Consider the following 22,803-nt stretch of genomic DNA (forward strand, 5'->3'; position numbering starts at 1 on the left):
TAAACAATGTGTAAATTATTCATTCTGCAATACTGATTTTTTACCAATTCCAAGCAAATTTAATTAGATTTGGATCTGCCTGTAGATGCTGACATTTTCCCGTTACCAGTTTTCTGATGAATATATTCCAAAAAGATCAGATTACTTTTAAACTCTCCTCTCTCTTTTAAATATAGCTAAAACGTTTCTGCAAAAATGAACATGGATGTATATAATGCATATATTTGTTCTTTTACTTTGATTATCACTTTCATTGCCCAAGTTGTTTGCCTTTTCATTTCCTAAACTCCCAAGTTTTTTTTAAACTTCTTTATTTAACTGCTGCAGATTTTATGCCATGTTTTAATGCAACTATTTTGCCCATTCTTTTAACTGGGATATCATATCATATCATATCATATATATATACAGCGAGGAAACAGGCCTTTTCGGCCCACCAAGTCCGCGCCGCCCAGCGATCCCCGTACATTAACACTATCCTACACCCACTAGGGACAATTTTTTACATTTACCCAGCCAATTAACCTACAAACCTGTACGTCTTTGGAGTGTGGGAGGAAACCGAAGATCTCGGAGAAAACCCACGCAGGTCACGGGGAGAACGTACAAACTCCTTACAGTGCAGCACCCGTAGTCAGGATCGAACCTGAGTCTCCGGCGCTGCATTCACTGTAAAGCAGCAACTCTACTGCTGCGCTACCGTGCCGCATCACCTTTCCGTCAAACCAGCTGGAAATAAATCATTTCTTCAGCTTCATTTTCTTTCACTGTTCCTCACTTACAGTGCCCTCCATAATGTTTGGGACAAAGACCCATCATTTATTTATTTGCCTCTGTACCCCACAATTTGAGATTTATATTTGAAAAAATCACATGTGTTTAAAGTGCATATTGTCAGCTTTTATTAAAGGCCATTTTTATACATTTTGGTTTCACCATGTAGAAATTACAGCTGTGTTTATATATAGTCCCCCCATTTCAGGGCACCATAATGTTTGGGACACATGGCTTCACAGGTGTTTGTAATTGCTCAGGTGTGTTTAATTGCCTCCTTAATGCAGGTATAAGAGTGCTCTCAGCACCTAATCTTTCCTCCAGTCTTTCCATCACCTTTGAAAACTTTTATTGCTGTTTATCAACTTGAGGACCAAAGTTGTGCCGATGAAAGTCAAAGAAGCCATTATGAGACTGAGAAACACGAATAAAACTGTTAGAGACATCAGCCAAACCTTGGGCTTACCAAAATCAACTGTTTGGAACATCATTAAGACGAGAGTACTGGTGAACTTACTAATCGCAAAGGGACTGGCAGGCCAAGAAAGACCTCCACAGCTGATGACGGAATTCTCTCTATAATAAAGAAAAATCCCCAAACACCTGTCTGACTGATCAGAAACACTCTTCAGGAGTCAGGTATGAATTTGTCAATGGCCACTGTCCGCAGAAGACTTCATGAACAGAAATACAGAGGCTGCACTGCAAGATGCAAACCATTGGTTTGCCGAAAAATAGGATGGTCAGGTTAAAGTTTGCCAAGAAGTACTTAAAAGAGCAACCACAGCTCTGGAAAAAGGTCTTGTGGACAGATGAGACGAAGATTAACTTATATCAGAGTGAGGGCAAGAGCAAAGTATGGAGGAGAGAAGGAACTGCCCAAGATCCAAAGCATACCACCTCATCTGTGAAACACGATGGTGGGGGTGTTATGGCCTGGGCAAATATGGCTGCTGAAGATACTGGCTCACTTATCTTCATTGATGATACAACTGCTGATGGTAAGTAGCATAATGAATTCTGAAGTGTACAGACACATTCTATCTGCTCAAGTTCAAACAAATGCCTCAAAACCCATTGGCTGGCAGTTCATTCTACAGCAAGACAATGATCCCAAATATACTGCTAAAGCAACAAATGAGTTTTTCAAAGCTAAAAGGGGGCGTGGCTGTGTTCTGCAGCTGCGGCTCACCGGCAGTCTCTCCGTTTTTTTTTGTGTTTTTTTGTCATTGTCGTTATTAAATGTACGTTTTGTTTTATTTTTAATTCTGTGTATGTGGGGGGGTGGTGGGGGGGTTGGGGGAAACCTTTTTTTCAATCTCCTCCTCAACGGAGATGCGACCTTTACCGTGTCGTATCTCCGTTCGCGCTACGGCCTAACAACGTGGAGTCGGCGGCCTCCAGCTGGGATCGACCTCGAAGACTCCGGTCGCAGGGCCTGGACTTACCATCTCGGAGGCTTCGGCCGTGGGCCCTGCAGACCGCAACATCGGGAGTTCGCAGGTCCCTGGCTGGCGACCGGCTTTTGGGAGCTCCAACCGTAGCAGCTTCAACCGCCCCGAAGCGCGAGGTACGTTCAACCCGCCCGCAGGCCCTTCATCGCCCTGCGTGGCTCGGCCGCAGCACTTTACATCGCCTGGTGGGGGCTCAGAACTCTCATCGCCCTGCGTGGCTCGGCCCTGGGACTTTACATCGCCCGGTGGGGGCTTCAAGGGGTTGGGAGCCTCGACTGCCTCGTGGCGCCACGGGAGAAGAATGAGGAGGAGATAAGACTTTGCCTTCCATCACAGTGAGGGTATGCCTAGAGCAATCACTGTGATGGCTGTTTTGTGTAAAAAATTGTATCTGTGTGTCTTGTGCTTTTTGATGTCTGCTGCCGGACCCTGACGTGAGAGGACGCTGGCGTTGAGTATTCGCCGCTTTTCCGTCAGGATAGTTTGTCTGTTTGTCTCTATGTTAATTGTATTTGTAAAGCGCTTTGAGCATGTGATAAGGCGCTATATAAAATAAATATATTATTATTATTATTATTAAAAAATAGTCAATTCTTGAGTGGCCAAGTCAATCACTCTATCTGAACCCAATTGAGCATGCCTTTTATATGCTGAAGAGAAAACTGAAGGGGACTAGCCCCCAAAACAAGCATAAGCTAAAGATGGCTGCAATACAGGCCCGGCAGAGCACCACCAGAGAAGACACCCAGCAACTGGTGATGTTCATGAATCGCAGACTTCTAACAGTCATTGCATGCAAAGGATATGCAACAAAATACTAAACATGACTACTTTCATTTACGTGACATTGCTGTGTCCCAAACTTTATGGTGTCCTGAAATGGGGGAGCTATGTATAAACACTGCTGTAATTCTACATGGTGAAACCAAAATGTATAAAAATGTCCTTTATTAAAATCTGACAATGTGCACTTTAACCACATGTGATTTTTTCTATTACAAATCTCAAATTGTGGAGCACAGATGCAAATAAATAAATGATGGATCTTTGTCCCAAACATTATGGAGGGCACTGAAAGTGGTAAAAACTTTTCTTTTACCTGTGCTATATATGCATTGGTAGTAAAATATCATAATTTCAATAAAAAATTAACGAAAAACACAATCATAGTGATTATTTTGCCCACTTTGTGCTAACTCTCTGTCCTGGTCGATTCGACGATCAGTAATACTCTATCCGATTATCAAACTTTTAAAGGGGGCCTGGTTTGGTAATTCAAACATCCAGGAGTGGGGGCTGCAGAAAATGGTGGACATTGACCTGTCTATCACATATATAGTCGTCCCAAACATAGAAGCTCTGCTACAAAATGGCAGCTAATATCAAAGGCCCACACCACGTTGGCCATGCTCCCGTCTCGCTACTGCCGTTGGTACAGGAGCCTGACAACTGTGACCCGAAGTTCAATAGCTTCTTCCCAGAAACCATCAGACTCTTGAACCACAATGCACACCCTGAACCACAACGTTACCTCCGCAATGATTTTCAATGGATTCTATTTTGGTGCATTACACACTTCACTTTTTGCAGCCTTGTTACCTGGTATTATTGATTATTTTATTGATTATTGTTTATTTATTGTAGTGTATTGCATTAATGGGCTTATAAAGCTGGAACAAGCAAGAGTTTCATTGTTCTGTTCCTGGTGCATATGTCAATTAAAAACTCTGGATTTCCTATTACAATCGCGATCATTACATCATCTTGTGGGATTAGTTGATGGCACATTTGTCAGCTAATTTGTTATAATCTACTTCCTCTTACTGGTTCTCAGTTTCAATCGCACTTTTACTTCCTTGTATTGGTATGATTATCCAAGTCTTAGATCCCTACCTGTGATAATTGGTATCAAGATCTAGTCTCCATGTCTGCCCACTTTTACTGATCAATCTGGTTCTGCCCATTAAAAGGATAGTGGACTGGTATGCTTAGGAAGATAACTGGACCCCAAATCAAAGGTTATGTCACACCACCAACAGGGCAGGTACCAACCCTTTTTTCATAAGAGTGTATCACCATTCAGAGTCAAGCTGTGATTTTTGTTTACCTCTAACAAACTGATACTTTATTAAATTCTCTAAGCATTAAATAGTTTATATATAAGAATTTACAAGTGTAGAAGAATCAATCAACATTATGTAAAATTCTGTGTAGGAAAAGTCAAACAATTTCTACATTTCACAGAGAGAAGCAAACTTAATGATTTGCTTTTAAAAGCTAATTTGAAATAAGATTGAAGTAAGCCACTGTTACATTAAAATTAAGGCGGCATCACTTGTTCTATGGTTTGGCAACCTGATCCGAGTCCAATAAGATCTAACAATATGTAGGAATCGGAAGGTCAGGTCAGCTTTAAAAAAAGTACATCCTCGGGCTCAGGGTGGGATTCAGGTGGGCAAACATCAGATCAGGTTTTAATTCTATTCTTGAGCAAACGTTCTATTTACCTAACCACATGCACCTGCAGGCTCTGGACCACAGCATGTTTTTTAAAAATATGTTCACATGGAGCGGTGAGTGGTATATGAATCAACATAATCTGTCCACCTAATTAAATTGAGTTTTGAGCCTTGATGCTGTGAGGTGCTAGCCTTGTAGAGAACACTACCATTGGTTAACTTATTCCACTGGATTTGTAAGATTTGTGGTGCTTATGTTATCCTTTGAGGTGCCTGTGGTCGGTTGCCATTTTCTCAAAAACATATAGGAAAGCTTAGCACTCAGCTCCCCCTTTTCCTTTGCGCCACCTATAATGTAATTGTGAAATTAGAATCAGGCTCACAATATTACACACACAAGAAAACACCTGAATAAGTTCCATCGCAATCAGCAGTTAAATTCAGGATGGATGATATTTGACATTCTCTTGTCTATCTCTAAAGATATTATTGAATTTAATTGGAAGACCTTAGAAAAGACCATCCCAGTTATTAATCATTCTTGTTGAAAAAGAAACTGCATTCAAACATCAGTCCCGATCTTGCCTTTTAGCACTCTTGCAGTGCATCATCACTTATATGAATCAGCTAAATGGTTCATCATCTGCAATATTTCTGCATCGTGTCTGTTTTGCTGTCTAACGGTTTAGATGACCAGATTATTGGCATAATTGGCTTTACATTCTCAGAAAAATTGCCCAACAACTCACGAGAGGGACTGCAAGATTGCAGTCAAGATTGCAGTCTAGTTATCATGTTACTACCAAATACCCTCTAAATGCATCTCCGCATTGGGTGCACTAGATCAATATACTCTTTAACTACCACTGACTTGGCAGATATAATGTTTATTAACATCTGGGCACAATTCAATCTATATTTATTGTACATTTTCCCAGGTCCAAAACTAGTTAAGCATGCCTTACATCTTTTTCTTACAGTTTAAAATACCTCGCTTTACAACTGTATCAAATGTAATTTACAATAGTGTTATCAACTTGTGATTATTATTGCTTGTTTCAATATGCCATAATGAGTTTATGCTCACTTGTGACTTTCAAATCCAGATCATTAGTTTAAATTAGAGGCATTAGCAGGAACCTTGGACACTGTAACACCGTTGAGCACTGATTCACTCCATTAGAAATCATTATTTTTGTTGGCACATATTTATCTCTTCCTGGAGTGGGCCAAATTTCTTGCATTGTATTTGCTCTATTCATATTTCTGGTTCGCATATCTGTTTGTAAGGGTTATCATCCACACAGTATATATTTCCCTTAACACCCCAGATGTCTACAGCACTGGTCCACTTCCTTTGTTGTTTAAGGTTGAAATTACACAGCTCTCACTTGCTAAATCAATGTTCAATAATTTCATAGTTACTGTTTCTGATGTTCTTGTACTCTATTTATCCTCTAAGGACAGTGGTGCCAATCAGTTTAGATACAGCCCATTCAACTTAAGCACATCCATTCTATCCTAGCATAGAACATAAAGTGCTGGAGGAACTTTATGGTGGACAGGCAACATTTTGGGGTGGGGACGCATAGTGGAAGCATTGGAAGCATTGGAGATCATTTTTCAATGTTCTATAGATTCAGGATCAGTTCCTGTGGATTGGAGGATAGCAAATGTTATCCCACTTTTTAAGAAAGGAGGGAGAGAGAAAACGGGTAATTATAGACCAGTTAGTCTGACATCAGTGGTGGGGAAGATGCTGGAGTCAATTATAAAAGACGAAATTGCTGAGCATTTGGATAGCAGTAACGGGATCATTCCGAGTCAGCATGGATTTACGAAGGGGAAATCATGCTTGACAAATCTACTGGAATTTTTTGAGGATGTAACTAGGAAAATTGACAAGGGAGAGTCAGTGGATGTGGTGTACCTCGACTTTCAGAAAGCCTTCGACAAGGTCCCACATAGGAGATTAGTGGGCAAAATTAGGGCACATGGTATTGGGGGTAGGGTACTGACATGGATAGAAAATTGGTTGACAGACAGAAAGCAAAGAGTGGGGATAAATGGGTCCCTTTCGGAATGGCAGGCAGTGACCAGTGGGGTACCGCAAGGTTCGGTGCTGGGACCCCAGCTATTTACGATATACATTAATGACTTAGACGAAGGGATTAAAAGTACCATTAGCAAATTTGCAGATGATACTAAGTTGGGGGGTAGTGTGAATTGTGAGGAAGATGCAATAAGGCTGCAGGGTGACTTGGACAGGTTGTGTGAGTGGGCGGATACATGGCAGATGCAGTTTAATGTAGATAAGTGTGAGGTTATTCACTTTGGAAGTAAGAATAGAAAGGCAGATTATTATCTGAATGGTGTCAAGTTAGGAGGAGGGGGAGTTCAACGAGATCTGGGTGTCCTAGTGCATCAGTCAATGAAAGGAAGCATGCAGGTTCAGCAGGCAGTGAAGAAAGCCAATGGAATGTTGGCCTTCGTAACAAGAGGAGTTGAGTATAGGAGCAAAGAGGTCCTTCTACAGTTGTACCGGGCCCTGGTGAGACCGCACCTGGAGTACTGTGTGCAGTTTTGGTCTCCAAATTTGAGGAAGGATGTTCTTGCTATGGAGGGCGTGCAGCGTAGGTTCACTAGGTTAATTCCCGGAATGGCGGGACTGTCGTATGTTGAAAGGCTGGAGCGATTGGGCTTGTATACACTGGAATTTAGAAGGATGAGGGGGGATCTTATTGAAACATATAAGATAATTAGGGGATTGGACACATTAGAGGCAGATAACATGTTCCCAATGTTGGGGGAGTCCAGAACAAGGGGCCACAGTTTGAGAATAAGGGGTAGGCCATTTAGAACGGAGATGAGGAAGAACTTTTTCAGTCAGAGAGTGGTGAAGGTGTGGAATTCTCTGCCTCAGAGGGCAGTGGAGGCCAGTTCGTTGGATGCTTTCAAGAGAGAGCTGGATAGAGCTCTTAAGGATAGCGGAGTGAGGGGGTATGGGGAGAAGGCAGGAACGGGGTACTGATTGAGAGTGATCAGCCATGATCGCATTGAATGGCGGTGCTGGCTCGAAGGGCTGAATGGCCTACTCCTGCACCTATTGTCTATTGTCTATTGTCTATTGACCCTTCCTCAGACCAGAGATGCTGCCTGACCCACTGAGTTACTCCAGCACTTAAGTGTTTTACGCAACATTCCAGGATCTGCAATTCCTTGTGTCTTCATTCTATTCTAGATTCTGTCTAAGCGCTTCTAAGCGCTTCTGGTTCAATTTAGTCACATTTGTTTTACATCAAAATCTGTTTGATAAATTAATTCAATCTTTGAATAATTCTGAAATTATTGGGGGTCGGTAATCATCCATCTTACGTTCAATGGCATGTCATTCTGATTTTTTTTTTTCTGTGATTTTCCTCTCACTGCTCAAATGGAGACAGTGGACTCCAAAACAGAGATCAGCCTTTGTTAACAGAAAATAAAGACAAGCTACTGCCTCAAGCTGCAAGTTGCTAGATACCCACTCACATAATCACTGGAATTATAGCACAAGAACAGCCAACCTGACCCAGCAATTCTATGCGACATAGGCCATTCTAGCCCATCTATCTGTAAAAAGATACTTCTTAATGAGCAATTTCATGGATCCTTATTTGATATTTCAAGTGGAACTATCTTCCCTATGTCTATCCTAGCTCGGCCATCTCTTGTTCAAGAGTTTCCAATTCCAAATGACATTCAAGCCTTCAAATTATCAGTGCCCGGGACAGTGTGTTTTGTAAAATCTGTATCAGAAAATCTGTAAAGGCAATATTGTCACACTAGGCAAAATAAACTGCAACCCATAAGGCAATAAAACAGTAGTATTGATGGATGAAGAGAAAATTATCTTGCCCTTAACTGCAAGAGAAAACAGAATCATGTGATTCAAATGTTTTGCACTAACCAGACAGCAAGGCAGCTATTAATTTCCTAACGTGTTTGATGATCATAAAGCAGCACTCATAGATTAATACATACATGAAACTGCAAGAATAATATATATATATATATATATATATATTACTCTATTAATCTTACTTATAACTATTATTTATTTATCTTATTATTTGTATTTTCCTACCTTTTCTTGTTCTGTATTTTTTATGCTTTGTAAGCACTTTGAATTGCCATTGCTGTATGAAATGTGCTATATGAAATAAACTTGCCTGGCCTTGTCTATATGTAAATTTCATTGGGAATCATCACAGGTGGTGACAACAAAACTTAAAACACACCAGTAATATAACTAAAAGTTACTGCTCACCACTTACCTGTAGCAGACATTTTCTGTACATGGATTATGAACTCTGACAATGACAAAAACATGTTGGAAGTGGGATCGGATGTTTCTGGGAGTAAAAGGAAGTGCTCCCGGTTCTTGAAAGACAATTGTAACTATGTCATTTCCAATATGTCTCTTCCTTAGGAGCTATGGGTATAGAAAGAGAAGTTTAATTAGCTAGATTTCAAATACAAATTTGGTGCTTTCACACATCCAGTTAATACTCTCTTAAATTGAAATTAAATATTTGAAATCATTTAATTCTATCCATGGATACTCAATCAGACAGTAGCCTCTTTAATGCTAAGTCACATATCTCTTTCCAATCAGTAAAATAAAAATGCAAATGCATCACTCACTGAACAGGATTTTATCAATTGACTGTAGACAAAGTTGTATTTAAAATTTCAAATGAAAGAGGATATGCCAGACAGTGGAACACATATTCACCACTGTGATAGAAAAAAGTATTTCCAAGTGAAACAGTGATTTAGTTGCACCTCTTCCAATCTAGTGCATTGTATTTAGTGTTCACAATGTAACCTCCTCTACAGTGAAGAAGCCACACTCACTCTTGGTAATCATTTTGCAGAGCACCTGCGTTCATTTTGCAGGAAAGCCTCTAAGATTCCCATTACCTGCCATTTTGACGTCTCCTTCTGTGGCTACCTGCACTGTTACAATGTAGCCTGACACAAGCTCAAAGTACAATGCTTTATCTGAAAGAGTACACTGCAGCAGAAGAACTCAATAATCAAATTGGCCAACTTTCGATACTTCATTCTTTCGATTTGTTTTGCAGAATCGGCCATCTCTGCCTGTCATCATTTTGACTTCAGTTTTTCCTTATCTTCTAGCCTGCTGGTCATGTCCCACACCTATTAGCAACATGTTACACAGAAACATTTTATTTTAACTGCCACGTTAAATCACCCAATCTCAAGCTGTTCCTTTTGTCTCTCCCCCCCCCCCCCCCCACTCATCTCTGCTACCAAAAATGAACTTGTTTTCTCCTTTCTCAGTTCAGACGAAGGGTTCCAGTCCAGAAATGTTGATAGTTTCTCTTTTCATATTGCTTGACTTTGAGTGTTTCCAGAATTTTCTATTTTTGTTTCTGATTTCCAGCAACTGCAGTATTTTGTTTTTACGTTGCACTGGAAAGTCAGCCTAGATTTTTGTGCTCAACTCACTGGAGTTGACAAACACATCAATTTTTGACTGAGAGCCGAACGAGACACTTATTGAGCAGGATAGTGCCTTTATGTCCTGACCAAAAGGTATCCACTACTCATTTCTGTGAACAGAGTAAATTGGAGACCAGTAGCAAAGAAGATCATCATGGCCCCTGCCGTTAAGAGTGCTGAAATGGCTGACCACGTCATGCTTTTGATTCATAGTGACACTAATATGAAAAACAAAGTTGAGGAAAATGATCAGTTTAGTCAAAATAATGTTCCTATCTCTTTCGTTCATGGTCAGGGCAATTCCATATATGTACTGTTAAAGAACAAATACAGGAATAATGGCCAGTCGCTCTCTCTATCAGAGATCGCCAATTCTTGGCAATTAGATTGATAAATAACAATCCTACCACACAAGATCAAACATTGCAAGTGTTCTGCTTTAGATTGTCATTGGTTATTTTAATAAAGAAAGATATAGGAAACATTCAGCAAACAACCCCAATTTTGATTATTTTAAAATAGATTTGTTGGCAGAGTAGCTGGAGGATATTAGACCAATATCAGATCAGTAACTAAAAAGCCTGAAAACCAATCCAAAGGTAACTTATCCATCTGCTTCACTCACACACTCTCCTTCGCATGTAACCTTTTTTAGTAGTCAGCTTTCAAAGATTTCCAGATCGATGCTTATGGAAAAGACATTACCCCCCACACCCACCCCACCCCTAAACCAAAAAGTATTGCCGGGAAAAACAATAAATCAACTGACAAAGTTAATTAGCACAACACTGAAGCAATTGGAGAGCATTCACAGTAACAATAAATCAAGATATGTCAACTGGTGCCTTTTAAGGGATTAGTGAGAGTACTCGTTCTTCAGGCATTATATTCTCCAATTACTTCTGGCATCCAGTAAACGGTTCTCTTGGTAATGTTTCCTGAATTTGTAACTAAATTTGATCAATCCCATGTGAAATTAAATAATCAGGGAGATAAACCATCTTTAAATTAAATTGTTTAAATACATGACCTTTTAAACATATGAAAATATATTAAATGATCATAAATACAGTGAGGTTTTGAGATTACTATTCAAAGATTTTTAGTTGATACATGTTCTCAGCACTTGGGCAGAGTGGTAGTTTGCAAAACACATAACCGTGCTGTACTCTTATCCAATTGGCTAAAAAATGCTGCCTTCTTGAGATAAAAAACATTTTATCAGTTTGACATTGCTAAGTATTAGCCACAATATAGCTAAGATCTGCAATCCATTGCAAATAACATACCCTTGTTACAAACTCCACATTCCATGCCCCACTGGAGTTGAAGGCATTTGTCACTGTGGTTTATGTTATTTCTGCATTTGCTACTGTCAAATACTGATCAATCATGCATCAACCTTGATATATATCTATAGTGGCACAATTTTGTTGAATAAATTGATGCTGCATCATAACCAATTTTAATTCATTTACAGGCGTAACCATCTGCAGCCCTTGCTCACAAGGAAGAACTCTCAGGTGCACTGAATTGTGAATTGACCTAGATTGATTGTGAAGTTGTCCCGGATTTAACCCGGGTCTCTGGAGCAGACTGAGTTTTAAAACATCCCTTCCCTGACTTTGCTTTAGTTATCGGATAACTATTGGTATATAAAAAAATATGACGACCGAAAGATATAAAATTAGATATTGGTGGTGTCAACTATTTGCAATCTTTAACATGGCAATGGTACATAATCCCTCCACATCTACCACAAACATCCTTAGGAATAATGGTGCATGTTTCTCTCAAGAGAGAATGGGATTCTCTCCAGCTGTTTCATGACCAAAACTCTCAGCTAATTTTCTATTCAATATTTGACCATGTGGCAAATTAAGAAATGGGTGAACTTGGATTAAAATTTAGTTCAGTTTAGTTTAGATATACAGCATGGAAACAGGCTTTTTTGCATATCAAGTCCACACTGACCATCAATCACCTGTTCACACTAATTCTGTGTTATCCCACTTTCACATTCACTCTCTACACACTGGGGCCAATTTGCAGAGGCCAATTAACCTATAAATCCACACGCCATTGGGATGTGGGAGGAAATCAGAGCATGCAGTGGAAACTCATGTGGTCACAGGGCTCTCTGTGGTGCAAGCTCCACAGACAGAACCCGAGGTCAGGATTGAACCCGGGTCTCTGGCACTGAGGCAGCTGCTCTACCAGCTGCACTACTGTGCCCCCCTCTTTTTCCCCCACCCTCACCCCAAAATAATTGCAATTGAAAACCATGTGTTATTTTTATATTGTTAAACAAACCTATAATTGAGGAGACTACCTATCCAGTCCACAGAAGCAGTGCAATCCAGATTCTAATCTCTTGTTGCACTTAAAAGTTTCTCTTCAGGGCGCTTTTGCTGCTCATCTTCATTCTATGGCCACTGATTCTTATCCCTCTAAGTGGGAACAGTTTCTATCAGGTTTTCATTCTGTTATTATTTTATATACTTCTATCAGATTCATTGTGTTCAATGCAGTACACTGTTTATTAGGTTGATCTAGGTAAACCTTTCCTGTACTCTATCGGAGGCCTTCACATCTGTCTTAAAGTGCAGATCGCACACTGGACAAAATTGGAGCAGTGTGGTATTGCAGAATTGCAGCAATGACATAAGTGCCATCTTTTGGAAGACATTTAAACAAATGACATATCTATTTCCTCAGGTGCACTTGAAAAATCCAGTAGCAACATTTTGTGGGAAGAAAACATGAAAGTCATTCCACATTTTGGTCAATATTTTTCCCCCTTAATCAATGTTGTATATCCAGACATTAGCATACTGGCTGCTGGAGAGAGATTTGCTCAATTCTAATTTATTACCGACTCTTCTGCCACTGGAAATAATATTTTCTCATTCATATCAAGACCATTTATGATTTGGAGCACGGTTGTCCAAATGGCACATAACTGAAATTAATCACCTTCTGATACCCTCCTAACAGCCAATACACACGTTGGACCATATAGACTTAACATACCTTTTATTATTTTTTGAACACTATTCCTCTTAACAAAAGCTAATAATCCTTATTTTTTAAGTCAGCCTCCTCAATTTTCACGTTTCCGCACCACCTCTAAAATAGCATGCACCGTTTAGTTTATATTGGATTTTCTCATTCAACAATGCAGAATTTCATACATGCTTTAAATTATATCTTAAATGGATTTATTCGCTTTAAATTATTAATTTACATTCAATTTTTTATTGATAATTTTTGCCTGAGCCCCATGTGACCTACCCCTCAGACATGATTGATTTTTCTATTTCTCAAAACTTTCCTATTTAACAAAAAATTAGGTTTGATTTTCTTATAGTCTTTCGAGTGGGTGGAAACGCTAATCCTTTGCATCATTCTCATTAATCCTTCGATTGTACCCAATGGAACGGTACTGAATGAAATGCTGTCAAAATATTGCTGATTCTGGAAACCTGGAATAAACTGAAAATGTTGCAAACAAAACAGGTCAGTCAGCATCCATGTGGAGAGAAGCAGAGAGTTTATGGTTCAGATTGATGAAAGGCATCAACATGAAATATTGATTCATTTCACTCTACAGGTTCTGCCTGACCTTTCTAACATATTCTGTTTTATTACAATAACCTAATATCGCTTGTGTGCTATTATTCAATCTGCTTATACATTTAATTTTCAATGGTACACCAGTTAAGATCTATGAAAAAAAAGGAAACAAAAATACAAATTCTAATACAATAAAAAAGTGACAAAAAATTGTTTTCTGCGACAAACTGATTGTCTGAAAAGCATCATTACACATTCTGTTCCCTTGCCATCTTGATTCTCACTTTAATATGTTCCTTTAATTTTCACCAGTTTAAGAAAAGTCTGTACACATTTTACCCTATTCTCTCACGATATATTTAATTTCCTTAAAATTTAAACATGCAAGTGTAATGCATCGTACACGCAAGTTGTTTCTAAATAATTTTGTCTTGAATTCATTTACCAAAAACTGGGAGAGAACCGCCATAAAAAAAGCAAGAACAACTACATGATTCAGAATTTAAGTCACTTTGTATTCTGATGTGGACATTTAATCCAACTACTACACCACTGCTGCCCTGTCAAATATTATGGAATTTCACAACACACCCAGGGGCAACTCACGATACCTTAACAGGGCAATCATAGGCAAGTAATAAATGGGTTCACATCAATGTCACCTTTATTCCTGTACCAAAAAAACTGGCCTCATTTACATTTCCCATGTGGCATTTATCAACATTAAATTCTTTGGTACAATTCCAGAAGTCTAAAAATCGTTGGAAAAGTAAGTTTTGTGACCTTACTTCGTTATATCTTTTTTCTGTATTCTGGAATGCAAATCATATCTTCTGAAAAGGTGACAATTTTATTTTCTGCCACATGAGATGTTAAATTTAAATTATATGCATTTGAATATTTATGATCAGTTTTCTCTCCTCCACTCCTTCATGTGCACATTCAGTCCTACATTCATCTTTCTCTGTAAAATGTTTTAAGCATTCCATTATTGCAAGGACAAGGCAACCCTATTCACCTATTTGTGGTCCTATATCGATGTGCTTAGAATCATTACCAGTAAAATGTTAAATAAAATGTCAAAGTTGCACACTTATCTGGGAATTCTGCAGGGTCCAGTAGGGATCAATATCCGTTAAGTATTAAGTTCCAACCAAAGAGTCAGAGGCCATGCGAACAATCCTGTCTAATTTATCAGTACAATATCAGAGGTTTGTGATTGACAGAAAGAATCCCACTTTACCAGAATATTTAGTATTTTTTCAGGAGCTGAAATAGATAACTCGTGTCAATGTGTAGGGAGAATAAAGGACAGTTTGCTAATTTTAAATAATTTATTCGTTTAAATGGGAAATTTGATTTTAGTTGCAATTATAGACCTCCTTCTCCAAAAGGATCATATGCTACAAGTTTGTATGGGGAGAGGAACGATTTAATGGTTGCCAACAATAGCTTATTTTGTAAACCAGATTTCAATGCTTTTATTCATTAAGAGAGAAGCATGGTGAACCAAAGAAAATTAAGCTTAAGACTAACCAATCTTTACAATCTTCAATTCCTCAATCTTTTAAATATTTATCGAACTGCACCTTAAATATCGCTAATGATCTGGCCTCCACCACATTCTGGGACAAAAAATTTCAGAGATTCATTAGCAATAGACAATAGGTGCAGGAGTAGGCCATTTGGCCCTTCGAGCCAGCACCGCCATTCAATGTGATCATGGCTGATCATTCACAATCAGTACCCCGTTCCTGCCTTCTCCCCATACCCCCTGACTCCGCTATCTTTAAGAGCTCTATCTAGCTCTCTCTTGAAAGCATCCAGAGAATTGGCCTCCACTGCCTTCTGAGGCAGAGAATTCCACAGATTTACAACTCTCTGACTGAAAACGTTTTTCCTCATCTCCGTTCTAAATGGCCGACCCCTTATTCTTAAACTGTGGCCCCTGGTTCTGGACTTCCCCAACATTGGGAACATGTTTCCTGCCTCTAATGTGTCCAATCCCTTAATAATCTTAAATGTTTCAATAAGATCCCCTCTCATCCTTCTAAATTCCAGAGTATACAAGCCTAGTCGCTCCAGTCTTTCAACATACGACAGTCCCGCCATTCCGGGAATTAACCTAGTGAACCTACGTTGCACGCCCTCAATAGCAAGAATATCCTTCCTCAAATTTGGAGACCAAAACTGCACACAGTACTCCAGGTGCGGTCTCACTAGGGCCCTGTACAACTGCAGTAGGACCTCTTTGCTCCTATACTCATCTCCTCTTGTCATAAAGACCAACAGCGTAAATAGCGTCTGAAAAATTAGACTAACTCAACAAGTTTTAAATGACAGTTCCCTTATCTTATGTGTCCCTTGTCCCTGACTCCCACTTGTGAGAATATTTCATCATCAACCCTTTCACGCTCCCTTCGATCTTATTTGTTTGAATGAGATCAGCCCTCATTCTTCCAAACTCCAAGAATTACAGGCCCAAACTATCTTTCCACTCCATTGAATCCCTTGAATTTCTCCACATCTATGAAAAAAACATTGATTTATATTCAAAAATACAGACCACCAAATACAGACCACTTCTGGTCCAAAAATGTATAGCTGAAGAAATTGCTCCTGAACTGAATTCTAAATCCAAGAGCATGCAATCCAAGGACAGATTGGGTCCCTTTTCTCTTCAGAAAATGGAGGACTGAGATAAACTATGAACGTTGGTCATAATAGATGCTGAGAATGTTTCCACTAGTGGGGAACATAAATAGAGGCCACTGATATAGATACTTCATTGAGAAATCCAATACTATTTCAGCTGATTCAGCTTCTTTACCGTAAGAGTGGTGAAAAAAACAGAACCTGGTACTGAAGGAGTGGTTGAAGCAAATAAGGAGATGTTGAAACAACAATCAAAGAGTTAAGGGAATAGTGAGTTATATTTATAGATTTAAACGCAAAAAGATTGGAGTACAAATACTGGTATGGCCGGGTTAGGTTGAATAATTTGTTTCTGTACTTTGTAACCTTTGTAATCCTAAGTGACCAGACCATTTCCAAAGAGCAAAGAAAACTTGTGTATTTATGCAAGAACCTTTCACATCAGTTTCAACACATCTCAAAGTGTTTTACAGCCAATTAATCATTTTTGAAATATTATCACTTTTGAAATATTGAAATGGTGGGAGTCAGAACAACAAAAATTCCCACAAACAGCAATTTGATAAAGACAAGATATAGGAATCCTGAATAAAAGCAGAAAATGCTAGAAATGTTCAGCAGGTTAGGCCACATCCTTGGGAAGAAAAGCAGAGCTCATGTTTCAGGTCAAAGATCTTGTCTTGAAGTGAGACTGACTCAGAACCTTTTATCTCAAAAAGTTCAATGTTATCTTCTGAGTCAGAGAAGTTAAATTGACTTCGACTTTCCCCAACCCCAATCCTGTCAATTCCTGACAAAATCTTGAATTTGAGAGAAAGAGGTTCATCCTAAAAGACATAATTCTTGCCCAAAGAATTATTCAATTTAACATTAATTGCATTGCCACTTAGACATGAATGTATTTTAGGTACAGAGACAAAAATTGTTGGGGGCACTCCAGATGTAGTCTCACCAAAGTCCTTTATGGTTGTGGCAAGACTTCATTCCCCTTCTGGACTAAGTCAAACAATTGAGGCCAACATGCGGATTGTTTTCCACATTCAATGTTAGTTTGTATTATGTATACTCAAATCCAATTGAACAGTTGTGTTTAAAAGGCTTTAGAAACATGCATTTTAACATTTTTCATACCAATAGAAATATCCTTATGACTCACTTGCTCATCCCTTTACCATTCACTTAACTTTTCTCAATCCTCTGGCAAAGTCTTTTCTTTCTCCTCACAGCCTACTTCCACGGACATATTGGACATATTATACATTATCACTTCATACATCAGTAAACTAGTTAAAATCTCCAGCCGTAATGTTTGTGGCACTCTATGACCCTCACTGAGAAGTTGATAACGATAGGTTTAACCTAGTCACTCTTCTTTGTCCTTCAAACTAATCATCACTCACTGTTAAAAATGTATTTTGTCAGCCTCGTTGCCTTTTTTTTGTCCCCCAAATATTCTACATGCACTTGTTCCCATTAATAATACTGCCAGTTATCAAGAAAGTTTGAGATTTGTCGAACAATTTATCTTAAAAAAAATTAGAATGTCTGCTTAATCAGATTTTGATTTGAAATGTTTTTTTGCTTATAGCTTTCTTAAAATGAACTATAGTATTTTTTTCCTCTGATTAATATCAGGGTAACTGACTTTCAGTATTGCCTGTCTTTTTATCTCTCCCTTTTTTTCTGAAAAGCGATGTCACATTTTCTACCTTTCTTATTATGCAGTACTATGATTGATCCACGTACTTTGTTTTTTCCATTATCATGGTCGACTCTACTTGGAATAAGTGATGTTATTACATTTATTGTTGTGGCTGCATCCAATGAGTCTGTGGTGTTGCAGCAAATACAAATTCCATTGTTCTGGTTCAGAATGACAAAAAAACACTCATCTTTTTTCCTTTTAACTGAAGCCACCCATAAACTGGGGAAGTTTGGAAGATCAAATTCAATGAAACCACCATTTCTGCAGCCACCTTTTTTTTATGGTCAAGATGTTTACATCAGTTCCAGGGTGTTTAATCAGCTTTTATTTCAAATAAATTTTCCAGCTGCTTTTCAAAAAATGAATATTAAATATTTTAAAGTTCCTTTACCTTCCTAAGACCCTCAGTTATTTCTGCTGTGAAAGTACACACAAAAGATTTGTTTCCAGATGGAGCCATTTTTTAATTTTTATGTCTCCCATCTCTCAGAAACCTACATTTACTTTTTTCTATTGTTCTTTTTACAATACTTATAGAAGCTCATAAATTATTTTAAATACTTCTTGCCAATGTGAAAAAGTTGCATTGCCCTTAATACTTGAGGAGCCATTTAACAGTTGTCAGCTTCATTGAAAGAGAAGCTGTTAACAGCTTCACAGAGAACTGCTCGCCTTTATGTAAGCATCTTACAAGCATTCAGAATGTTCCAAATACTTCAAAGAAAATGAAATACCTTTCCCATCATTATGTTGCAATGTTGGAAATTCTGCAGAAAATTTAGACACAGCCAGTTTTCGAAAATAGTAATGAAATGCCTGCAAAATTCTAATACAGTGCAATTGATGGGTGACCACCGCTCAGGATATCAGGCAAAACATCTGTCTTACAGTGCCTTGGGATCTTTCAAATCATGTGACAAGGCATCCTTTTAATGTTCAATTTGACATCTCAGACAATGTTGTCCCCATCAGACATGACACAGAATCAGCTAACATTAGGTGCTCTAATTATGAGGGAAGCTTGAACACAGGACCAAAGCCAGACATGCGTGTCCAAGGAAGAGTGACACAAAGTCATTGAGAAGGTCCATACATAGATGTTATCCAGATCCTCAGCAATCCTGCCAGATGAGGCAAGTATAATCTTACATTTCAGAATCAGGGGCTCCACATCGGTCTGCAACACTTGATTACAATAGGCTGATGGAAACTCTTGACCATCTATACCATATACCATAGTGTATATATAGAGAGAATATATATTCATCCTAATGCTCAAAGCTAATCAAAGAAGAAATTATCTGGGGTGAACCATATATTACAGCAAACATCTGTTTGTTGATGTCTGCGCCAGTAGATACAGAAACAGGAGATTTCCATTCCTGCAGGACACCTTCCAGATGTTCTTTGCATGACACTTGCAATCAGTTGAAATAGAGGAGTTTGCTTCTTGCCGTCCCCACTCCCATCCCTACCCACAATGGCTTTTGAAAGCTACAGCAGTAATGAAAGGGAGCAACAGATCAGTGCAATATATTTTAAAGATTTACAAGAAATTGATTCTGCATGAGAAAAGTAAAGGTTCTTAACAGTTTTCCAATTACAACTAAAGGTTCTAAATTATTCTTAAATTAGTGGAATTATTTTGTTGATGGATCACAAGAGAGAAATTAAGCAGCATTTTAAACATTACTTTTAGTCTGTAAACTTCCATTTTGCTTTAACACATTTTATTCATTACAGTTCATATGAATGTATATCAATGTATGTATCAATTCAAGAGCAAAATTATCAGGTGGGATGTCTGTTGAATAAAGGCTCTTAAATCAATAGTACTGGCTGGCAAATTAGCATTGATGCACTGCAGTGACAATTTAACTGAACTATCCTAATGCCACTCCTTGCCCTCCAAAGAGCACAAGACACTGGGCCACATCTGCCAAGTGTGATACTTGCACAAGTGCTTTTGCTCCAATTTAATGATCCCATTGCTTTATCTTTTCAGCACACCGGAGATTGATATATGGATATATATGATATATTCAGTAGAACCTTGGCCGAAAAAGGAAAGGATACACTATTGCCAAAAATGAAAAAAACAGAATTATCAATCCCGTTAGAAACAAATTAAAATGTAATAATGGCCAAAATGGTGCACGCTGGGTTAAATTCCAAGCAAAGTGCTGAACCCTTTGACATTGTATCAAATTAATAAGTGATCATTTTCCTTTCTAAGACAGGTGATTTTGTTCTTGCAGACAGGATAACGAAGTTTCATTACAAGAATGTTGGAAATTGCACCAAATGAAGTTATAAAAATGAAACATTTTCTGAAGAGAATCCTTTGAGATTTACAACCCCATAAAATAAATCTCGCACCATTTCAATATTTAAGTCTCCACTTTATTCCTGCCAACATGTTGCAAGGAGGATGTACCCTAAAGCCAAATATAATTGAAAATTCTTTCTAAAACCTTAAGGTGATAAACTTGGAACTGTTAAGGTTGTAAAGAAAACTCATTTTTATCAATAAAATACACAGAAACATAGAAAATAGGTGCAGGAGTAGGCCTTTCGGCCCTTCGAGCCAGCACCGCCATTCAATATGATCATGGCTGATCATCCAAAATCAGTACCCTGTTCCGGCTTTTTCCCCATATCCCTTGATTCACAGCGCTTAGAGCTAAATCTAACTCTCTCTTGAAAACATCCAGTGAATTGTCCTTCTGTGGCAGAGAATTCCACAGATTCACAGACCAGACAAATATCTAAAACAGTCAAAAAGACTGAGGTTTATTCAAAAAATGCTGGAGTAACTCAGCAGGTCAGGCAGCATCTCGGGAGAGAAGGAATGGGTGACGTTTCGGGTCGAGACCCTTCCTCAATCTGAAGAAGGGTCTCGACCCGAAACGTCACCCATTCCTTCTCTCCCGAGATGCTGCCTGACCTGCTGAGTTACTCCAGCATTTTTTGAATAAATCGATTTGTACCAGCATCTGCAGTTATTTTCTTATAAAAAGACTGAGGTGTTGTGAGCCTTCATCTCAATTACAGGGAAGGAAGCTTTCAAGTTCTCCTGTATCTTGGTCAGATTTCACCTGGCTACTGCGCTCAGTTTTGACACCCAGGAAAGATAATGGCCTAGATGGGGATGGGGAGAAGGTAGGAACGGGGTACTAATTGAGAATGATCAGCCATGATCACATTGAATGGTGGTGCTGGCTCGAAGGGCTGAATGGCCTACTCCTGCACCTATTTGTCTATTGTCTAGATGGGAAGCAGCACAGGTTTGCTCAAATGAATTCAATTGTACAGTTAGGTTGCAGAAAATTTCCTTTATTGTTTAAAGATTGAAAGAGTGATCTGATCAAGTCCCTTAAAATGCAGTGAAACGATTTTCCCTCTGGAAAAGACACAATAAGAGGAAACATAACCTGCAAATAAAGGCAAACCACTGAGGGGGGAAATCAGGAAGCATGTTTTTGCACAAAGGCAAGTAAAAATCTAGAATTTATTTTCTTTCCCCACCATCTTCTAACCCAAAAGTCAGGAACATTGGGAGAATCAGGGGATGTGGAACCGAGGTGGGTAGACAAAATTGGTTAATGTGTCGAAGAAGATTGAGCGGCTGAATAACTATTCTGCTCTTAAAATTCATTCAAAATCCAAAGTAAGGGCATGGTCTAGCAATACTCGCAGATACTAATACAACACTGCATAATAAGGAAGAGGAGAAATAATTAATCAGAATCTCTTTCTACTATAATAAGTAGAAAAGGGATTGGTCATGCTTTGCTGGGATGATAGAGCAACAAACTGTAGAAATGACATTTAGTGTTAAATTGGAGAGAAATGTTTGTAGAAATATAACAGGACATTTTAACCATCCAAGAACACATGGGAAAGATGCTTTGTGGTGTAAAGCGGGATTTTTTTGGTTGTGTTCAGCCAGTCAATATGTTGCTCCGTTAAGGAAAGACGCACTGCTTGAACTGCTTCTGCGTAACGAGGCAGATCAAGTAAGTAATCTTCCTAGAGACATGAGGAACTGTAGATTCTGGAATTTTGAGTAAAACACAAGCATCTGAGGAGGGAAAGGGTCGGCAACTAAAGTCTGAATAAGGGTCCCAACCTAAAACGGTACCGAGCCATCCCCTCCACAGGTGCTGCCTGACCCACTAAATTCCTCCAGCACTGACTTTTTTTATACAAGTAATCTTCCTAGTTCGTGTACAGCGCCTAATTACGTTCAAAAGGCAAATGCAGCAGTGCAAAGTGATCAACTGCAAAAGCAGATTTTGAGCAGTGAAGAACTGGGCCTATATTTAACTTTGGAAACTGTGGCCTTAAACACATGACAAGTCAAATGTTAAACACATACTACAGGGAAAATAAAGCTGGTGCTGAAAGAGCTTACCTTGTCTTGGAGTCTAAATCTCCATAGACTTGTAACCAAGCCATGAAGCAATAGCCAAGATGAAGAGGTGTTATTTCTGGACAGTCGCTATTATGTCTTTGTACTCTGAAACCTAGCCTAGACCGTTTACAATATCCTGCTTCAATCTTTTCACATCTCATATGGGATAAAGGCTCTGATAAGGGTGCAGGCACAAAGTATCTCTTTCTTTAACACCTTAACTTAAAGCCAAGTCGCTATACTTTAAATTAT

The 22,803-nt window shown here is 38.8% G+C and overlaps 1 protein-coding gene across 8 annotated transcripts in view; it reads right to left on the reverse strand.

Annotated features, from left to right (window-relative positions):
• Nucleotides 1-22,803, reverse strand: part of LOC144593494 (signal-induced proliferation-associated 1-like protein 2) — a 389,226-nt gene that overhangs the window by 176,256 nt on the left and 190,167 nt on the right. For all 8 annotated transcript variants that reach the window (XM_078399153.1, XM_078399151.1, XM_078399145.1 and 5 more), the window contains one exon: nt 9,004-9,161. In XM_078399153.1, coding sequence (XP_078255279.1) covers nt 9,004-9,161 — 158 coding nt within the window. The remainder of the gene's footprint in view (nt 1-9,003; nt 9,162-22,803) is intronic.

Source organism: Rhinoraja longicauda, chromosome 5, assembly GCF_053455715.1.
Source record: "Rhinoraja longicauda isolate Sanriku21f chromosome 5, sRhiLon1.1, whole genome shotgun sequence".
Taxonomy (NCBI): Eukaryota; Metazoa; Chordata; class Chondrichthyes; order Rajiformes; family Arhynchobatidae; genus Rhinoraja; species Rhinoraja longicauda.